Genomic DNA, 7,844 nt, shown 5'->3' with positions numbered 1-7,844 from the left:
CATGTAAGTATGAAGGGAGAGTGACTATGTGTGGTCCAAACCAGGAAGGTAAGGAATGCTATGACTATGCAGGAGCTGGATTGTATAAGATTACTGATTTAAATGAACGGTAATTTACCAACACTTGGTTGCTAGACAGTTCATGCACTCCAGAGTTCAGCCAGCAAGCTTCGAGCACGCAGAACGTATAAAAACGCCAACACCCTTGACGGGAATAGAGTCATGTGGTCTCAGCTACAATAGGGTGAAGGTATAACATAGCACACATTATAGCCAGCCGTGCAAACTGGGTGGAAGGCAAGCTTCATAATGGTTGTGCCAAAGCATGAGCGCTGCCGGATTCTTGCAGCCTGTCGTGCTCTAGCTTGCCTAATCTGTGACTTTGGCTCACTACAAGTTGTCACGACATTGTGTTGCACAGAGACACTCTGGAATGACGAAGGGGTCTCATCAAACATAGTGTCCAACCCAGCTCCTGCCCCTGTCAGGCCTGAAAAACTCGAGCCTGTTCCTGCAATAGTGCCCCTCTCCAGGTCAGACCTTCACATTATACCTTGGCATGTATATATATTCTCTAGAATATTGCAAAGAATTAACCGATGGATTCCAAGGTCCAACAACGTCACCTGGTACTCTACATAAACACTGGTCGCCCATTTAGTAAACCAAACTCTGGTGGCTCTATTAATGCTGAAGCGTTACAGAATTGCCACGATAAGAAAAATAGAAAGGGTAATTTCCGCGTTTTGGTTGATATATGCAGTCGTTACTGTGGATAGCAGTCGAGCTAGGCACGCAACGTCGAGAGGGCCGTAGAGAAAAGACAGATTCAGAACCAAAAAGCCTGATCATTTGGAGCCTTTCCACAATCATCCCGTAAATCCTCCCGGAGTCGTTGATATAGGCCGCGCCCGACTTCCACAATACTAGATTGAATAGAGCCACCTTTCGATGCTTTCGACTGGAGCCCTCCTATATCAACTCTGCGTTGCATACCGCAGCCTATTTTAACACTTCCTGAATTTCATTCTCGGTGTTCCTCCTCTCCTTCCGCCGGCAGTCGCTCCCGTGAATGTGTAGGTGAGGTAGTAAGGGTATAGTGTGTATATTGACGTCCCGTGTATAGTGTACTCTAGCTAGTGAGCCTCTGACAGGCCAGGGCCCTGGCTTAGTCTGAACACCAATCCCCATGCCCAGTAGAGAGCACTAGCAGGCTCTCCTAGCCTACATCCATGATGCCTCCCTTAACGGTGGTAACAGCTAGCAGCTTAGGGAGATAGAGTGTGTGCGAGTTGGGACAGACAGGAGGTGGTGTGACGTCACTGTTATGCGGCACAGGACCTGCCACCTCACATGCGCTATGCCTGGTGGTTGGGTACTGGGAGGCCTGACTGTGCTGGCTGGATCTCATGACTGGCCTGTTACCCGCGGACAGCTTTTGGGATAGGGAGGAATCTATCCAGCGTTGCTCCTCCAGGCTACAAACCAGCACGGCACCAAGTACGCTGAGAGAGGTAGTTGACCGGTCAGAAGACCCTCTGTGGCTACGCCTTTATGGACTGACTTGCTATCTCGACGTGGACGTGCCACTCGAGACGGATAGTCCCGTAAGCCCCTGCCATCGCAACTTTCCCTAAATAAGATTCTCAACCAGCTTCACTGACGTCCTCACGACACGCATCATTGACTAGTCCTTGGTAAATTTGCAATCTATCATCTATCTCAAGAAATAGACATGACGTAGGTAAATCTACTACCGGTGGAAGCGGCAATTGAGTGGGTCAAGCTGGGAATACATGTGTAAAGCTAACTAGCTTGTCTAGGAAGGGATTTTACGCTTGAGGGAGAAGGAACTCAGCGATGCACGCCAATAAGCACTAGAGCTACTCTCACGTGTGAGAGGTCGAGAGCTTGGCACGGGCCTGCGGCTTGGGCAGTGGGCTTTGGATATATCTGATAAGTATCCCGTTGTCCTGCGCATGTCTTGGTGATCAGTCCGTTCCCATTACCAATCTGCTAGCAGAGCCATGCAGCGAATGAGGGGTCGGTGCTGCTATTCCTGAGGATGGAGCACCAGGAGTCTGCTGAAGCGTTCAGGTGGACTAACAGCTGCACAGACTGTGATACTCAGCTTACTAGAGGTTTCCGAGACGCATTCCCAGACCGCACGGTTTAAAGCTCAAGCATCAGGTTCGCCAGTAGGTAAAACCATGAGAGTGAGGATCACTTAAAACTAATCCTCATTCTAGCAATGTGTTACCCCTAAGCTACAATGAGTTCAGTGTTAGATCAAATAACCTGCAAATGTGTAGGATCGAGAGTATGACTTAGTGTGTATAGAGGCATGGCGCCGAGTGATGACATGTTCGCATGGGTCATCTAAGCCTAGGGAGTGGTATATCTCATTGACGGCGAGAGGTCAGTAAACTGATATACAGTGCAGCTAAAAGACTAGAAACACACTACAGTCGATCGACATCATACAGATTATACTTTAAGTGAAATAGACAACCTAGACAATGGAGTCTAGGCACAATCACTCAACTCAACATAAACTTGTAAAATGAATGATCTTTGAACCTCCTGACATTAATGATTAAGTGAATATGATATCTAACAAATCCAATGTAAACCATGTGATTGAGGGGAACATAAGTCAGATGATCTATATACCATAATAGATTCTGAATATACACTATTATTTCTTTATGTGTCTGATAATATCCTGACACCCGTACTATATGCACCCGATGGGATAACTATGGCCCAGGTCCACATCCAGCTAGAAGATCCTCTTGAATTAGTGATAATACATCCCCCTGTAGCACTCATAAATTGGGCTAGAGTGGACTGAGATAACTCGCTGAAAATCAACCCAATGGGTTTTGTCTTGTTCTTGGTAAGTTTTTTGTTAATGGATGATGAGGGGAGGGGAGTAGAATTTTGTAACACAAGCTTCAAACTGAAGCCACCTCATCCTGACCCAGTGTATGTGATTACCTCCAGATCGACTTAAGAGACACTCCTCCACTTGCTAGCTATATATTTAGTAGGAGATTGGGTGCCACATATATAAACCTCTCGTCTGACACTGATATTTTGAGCTGATCCATGAAAGTGAGAGTGTGGATCAGTGTCATCGTATTTAGTTCGCATCATTGCACTGCACTGTCGCTCGATGCTGATTCTTTGACGCATGTGATAATAGATCGCCCTGCCCTGATCATTCTATCTTAGCTTGTATTAGAGTACATGAACTCAGCGCAGTGCTAAGATCAGCGGAAGACTGCATATATGACAGACGCTAGACTCCCTGCATCTTAATCTCATAGTGCGATAATAATCCCTTCTCGCAACTACCTTCGACTTATCCTACGTGGAGTACCTGTCAAACTAACTCCGTGCAGTATTGCCTAGATGGAGTTAATAAGGGAGGCCTTCTGACTGAAGTTAGAATCTATCTGCCTGGCTGGATGAAGTCAACGCACACACACACTACCCTATCGACCAACATCACAACATAAGTGACATAACACTAAACCACGAACAATAGAATTTAGTGATAATTACTCTGCAACTATCATTAGTGATATAACCATCACTGACCTACAACAAACAACGTATTTAGTGATTATAACTTCTGACATTCATTTAGTCTGATAATAACAATACACTGGAGCTATTTTCACAGTCCGATATAATAAACTCATGACAGTATTTAGTGATGAATAACTTCGCTGACCATTATTTAGTGATAATAAATAGTGACAACGTACAACATCTTACATGGCACCACACAGCACACACCCATAACATATATGATGAGTATATAGTATGATAATAACATATGACAATATACACTATCTAGCTCGACATAACTCCTTGCCACATACTTAACAGTGATATAACAATACACATGAACAGACACACTCTTATAACCACATGATATACAATGACAGTTTTAAGTGATAATCACGACACTTTCAAGTCATAGGCTTACTCACTCTACAGGTGTTTGTGACATTACTTTATTCATTTTTGTATGTGGTAATGATGTTCTTGTCATGGCTTACTCCCTAGTGTAATAGACGAAGTTGTCATGATGGGATGGTTGACCATGAGCCTAAGCCGGCTGTGGCTGGAAAAATCTCCTGCATTTCTACAAGACCTACTTGCACCGCAGGCGCCATCTCCAATACATGGTAAGGCATTCGATCATCTACGCTCATCAACAAATGTTCATCCGCATGTTCATGGTGACCTACGTTCATATAACTCGTATCTACTATCATGAGGTAGTACTAGGGTGCACATAATGACATATAGACACTAAATTACATAATAGATATTACTGATACAAAAATACATATGTTTGTATAGAGCCAATTAGTGACCTACTAAGAGTAAGTAGGTGGTGCTGAGGGATAGTGTGTATGTGCACTTGTAATGATGATTGTGATGTAGGTGTGTGTTGTTATGTGATTGCTGACTGTGTGAGATACTCTCATTGATTTGTGTTGACTGTTGATTGCACTAAGATGAATTAGCTGGTTCGATGACGTTGTGTGTTAGTGTATTGTCGATGTTGTGTAGATATGAGTATGTGTGGTCGTGATGTGTGAGGTGGTGTTGTGATGTTATTGCGATCGTAGATAGTATGCTGTGTGAGACTGCGGGGCATATTTATCAACTCAAATACAGTACATATGTTTATATAAGACCTAACACCCCTACCCCACTGTTCATCCAGGGAGTATCTCAAGTTTCGCAGAGCTAGAAGACAATGAGAGCTAAGGTCGAGGCAGTTAGCTGCGTTATATTTATGTACTTCCGCTGCAGATCTGCTAGGCGTAATGCTCAAGGAGTTACCATGGAAAATACACTAAATACTGTCCGGAAGTTGATCTACACACTGAGCCAGTCCAGAGCCATGGGTGTCTACAGGACGAGGGAAAGTCTTATGAGTCCCACCAATCACATATGTGAGAGCTGGCAAGGAGTTAGATAGTGGGACTAACTAATATCCTACTCTTGAGTACAGGAAGTTATATCACTAAAACTAGTGGGTTACTAGGAACGTTAAGGCTAGTCATTTAAAAAGGGGTTTTATCCTAAATCGTCAGTGTAGTTATATGTATCAGGTCTACAATTACATTGAGATCTTCATGGAGCTTACTAAATATCACTACTTCTAACTAAACTGGGCGGTCACGAGGCAGCTTCTAGTGACAAAGCTCCTCAAACCTATGGGTGTCAAAGAGTGGAGTGCTCAAAGTAGACTAAATACCTACTGTGTGGAGTTCGAGTGGAGCATCTACTTGGGAGCTATAGAGAGTGAGGGATGCTCCGAGAGAGTCAAATCTCAATCGAACTAATGATAGAGTGTTACTAGCGAGAGGATTTAGATATATATTTTATTCGATTGTTTGGTTTCCTCCAACTATTTATTTTTGTATTGATCATTTATTACGTGTCAATACACGTAAAAACATTATTTACGAAGTCAGATGGATAGTTATGGTGTCCCTGTACTAATTAGTCTGTGCCAGTAAGTATCTTCCTAGAGAATGTGTGACTGTGATGTATTCAAAAGTGTTACACAGTATTCATCCTTCTCAGAGCTCTGACATGAATCCACCTCAAATGCTCAGCTGGCGTGCCAGCAGTTATGTTTATCACTAAATAATGTCAGGAGTTATCTCATCACTAATAACTAGTGTCAGGAACAGAGTTATTATCACATAAAATCACTATGGCAGTGAGGAGTTATTATCACCAAATATAGTACGTAGACGGTATGTTCATTAATGCCGGCTGATACTAAAGCTAACGAATACAGTGAAGATGTGAATCATTGCAACTAGAGAGTAACGTGTCCACTGTCAGGAGTTTTTCATGTGCATGTAAGCTGACCGGAGAAATACACCCCTAGTTATTGAGTTCATGGAAATAACAGCCATTACATACATACTTCAACATGTGATTGACAGACAGTATTTGTGCTTGGTCTGTAGGATGAGGATTTGGTTCCATTGACCTCTGACCTGAGTGAGTTAAACCGTGCTCTGAGTGACCTCTGTATCCAGGCCTATCAGCAGCTCCTGTCCATCTCAGAAACCCGCCTGCAGCCCATCATTGGTAGGACTGACCAACTCCAGAACAATATCAAAACCAACCCACCCAGTCGACTAAACGTTTTATCATAGTTTGCTTTCATTCCACTACGTAATCCTTCAACAGTAGCTCCTGTTCCCCTGACCCACTCAATCCCTCCACAGTTCCTGCCATGCTGGAGAGTGAGATGATCCCAGGACTGTCTGGGTCGGGGGTGAAGCTGGGGAACTTTAGGAAGCGTGCAGGGTCTGATCCCAGGGCCGTAGAGAGGAATGCAGGGGAGACCCCTAGTATGGCTGCGGTGCTGAGGGAGCTGGGTGCCCTCCACACGGCCCTGTCCCGCCAGGCCCTACCACCCACCCTGATGGAGCAGGCCTTCCGCCAGCTCACCCACCTCCTCTCTGCCTCTGCCCTCAACAGCCTGCTGCTACGCAAGGACATGTGTAGCTGGAGCCGTGGCTTGCAGATACGGTCAGAGGACAGAAACACATACACACATACACTTATACACACAGAGGGCCTGCCCAGGAACAAGTTTCAGTAAAACATATGCAACCAGATGTCTAATATAAAGCTAGGGCTCTATTCAATCTGTATTGTGGAAGTTCGGCGCTAAAGCCCAATTGAAATTTAAAGGCAATGTTCTCGCCCCGCGTTGGCTTCGACTGCATTCACAGTAAACGCTGCATATATCATACCAAACGGAAATTACCTTTCTATTTCTATCGTGCAATCTGTAACGCTTCAGCATTGAATAGAGCCACCAGAGTTGGTTTATAAAGGCGACAGTTTTCATGTAGAGTACCAGGTGACTGTTGGACCTGAATCCATTCTTTTTGTTCTGCTGGATTCTGCCAGGTATAATGTGAGTCTGCTGGAGGAGTGGCTGCGGAGCCGTGGGCTGCAGGCAGGGGGAGCTGTGGCCCTGTTGGAGCCTCTCATCCAGGCTGCTCAGCTCCTGCAAGTGGGCAAGAAGACAGACGCTGACGCACAGGCCCTCGTTCACACCTGCACTGCCCTGTCTACCCAGCAGGTGGCGGCCTTATCACTATTACTACACTATTGCAATGGGTGGTTTTTAAGCTGGTATTGGCAGGGTGAAATGTTCAAAGTGTTGTAAATATTATTTAAATAGAATAAAACCAATATGATTCTGTGAACATTATTCCCTTCACTAGAGAACCATGTTCTTTTTATACAGTATATGTCTATGTACAACCACACATCCTTGCAGGGCTAAGCTAACTATGTCTCTGTTCCAGATTGTGAAGATTCTGACCCTGTACACCCCTCACAGTGACCTAGAGGAGAGGGTGACACTCAATTTTATCCGCACAGTGCAGGTACAGTACCGTAATACACACAACAGTAATGTAAACTTCTCATTACATGGCATATTGAATTTTCAACTGAATGAATGAATGACATTTTATTTTCGTGTCAAATCGCCAGTTGGCAACCCATCCCTTATGGGATTAATTGACACATCAACATTACAATCATTTACTGTGACAATTCAGTGATAATTATTGTGTGACAATGCTCTTTACACCCTCATAGGTTGTCTGAAGTCCATATACTGACTTTCTTCACTGTGGTTGTGGTGTGGTCTGGTTACCAGTAGTGTGGTTGTGTTACCAGTAGTGTGGTCTGGTTACCAGTACTGTGGTGTGGTTACCAGTAGTATGGTGTGGTTACCAGTAGTGTGGTCTGGTTACCAGTAGTGTGGT

General features: G+C 44.4%; 1 protein-coding gene across 1 annotated transcript in view; it reads left to right on the top strand.

The window, feature by feature from the left end:
* Positions 1-7,844, top strand: part of LOC111975934 (unconventional myosin-Va-like) — a 28,252-nt gene that overhangs the window by 18,002 nt on the left and 2,406 nt on the right. Inside the window, exons 30-33 of the mRNA XM_024004606.2 lie at positions 6,015-6,138; positions 6,279-6,585; positions 6,973-7,147; positions 7,377-7,457. Of these exons, the coding sequence (XP_023860374.1) occupies positions 6,015-6,138; positions 6,279-6,585; positions 6,973-7,147; positions 7,377-7,457 (687 nt within the window). The remainder of the gene's footprint in view (positions 1-6,014; positions 6,139-6,278; positions 6,586-6,972; positions 7,148-7,376; positions 7,458-7,844) is intronic.

This window comes from Salvelinus sp. IW2-2015, linkage group LG16 (assembly GCF_002910315.2).
Source record: "Salvelinus sp. IW2-2015 linkage group LG16, ASM291031v2, whole genome shotgun sequence".
NCBI classification, from domain to species: Eukaryota; Metazoa; Chordata; class Actinopteri; order Salmoniformes; family Salmonidae; genus Salvelinus; species Salvelinus sp. IW2-2015.
The sequence above is the reverse complement of the archived record's forward strand: the minus strand, read 5'-3'. Positions and strand labels throughout refer to the sequence as shown.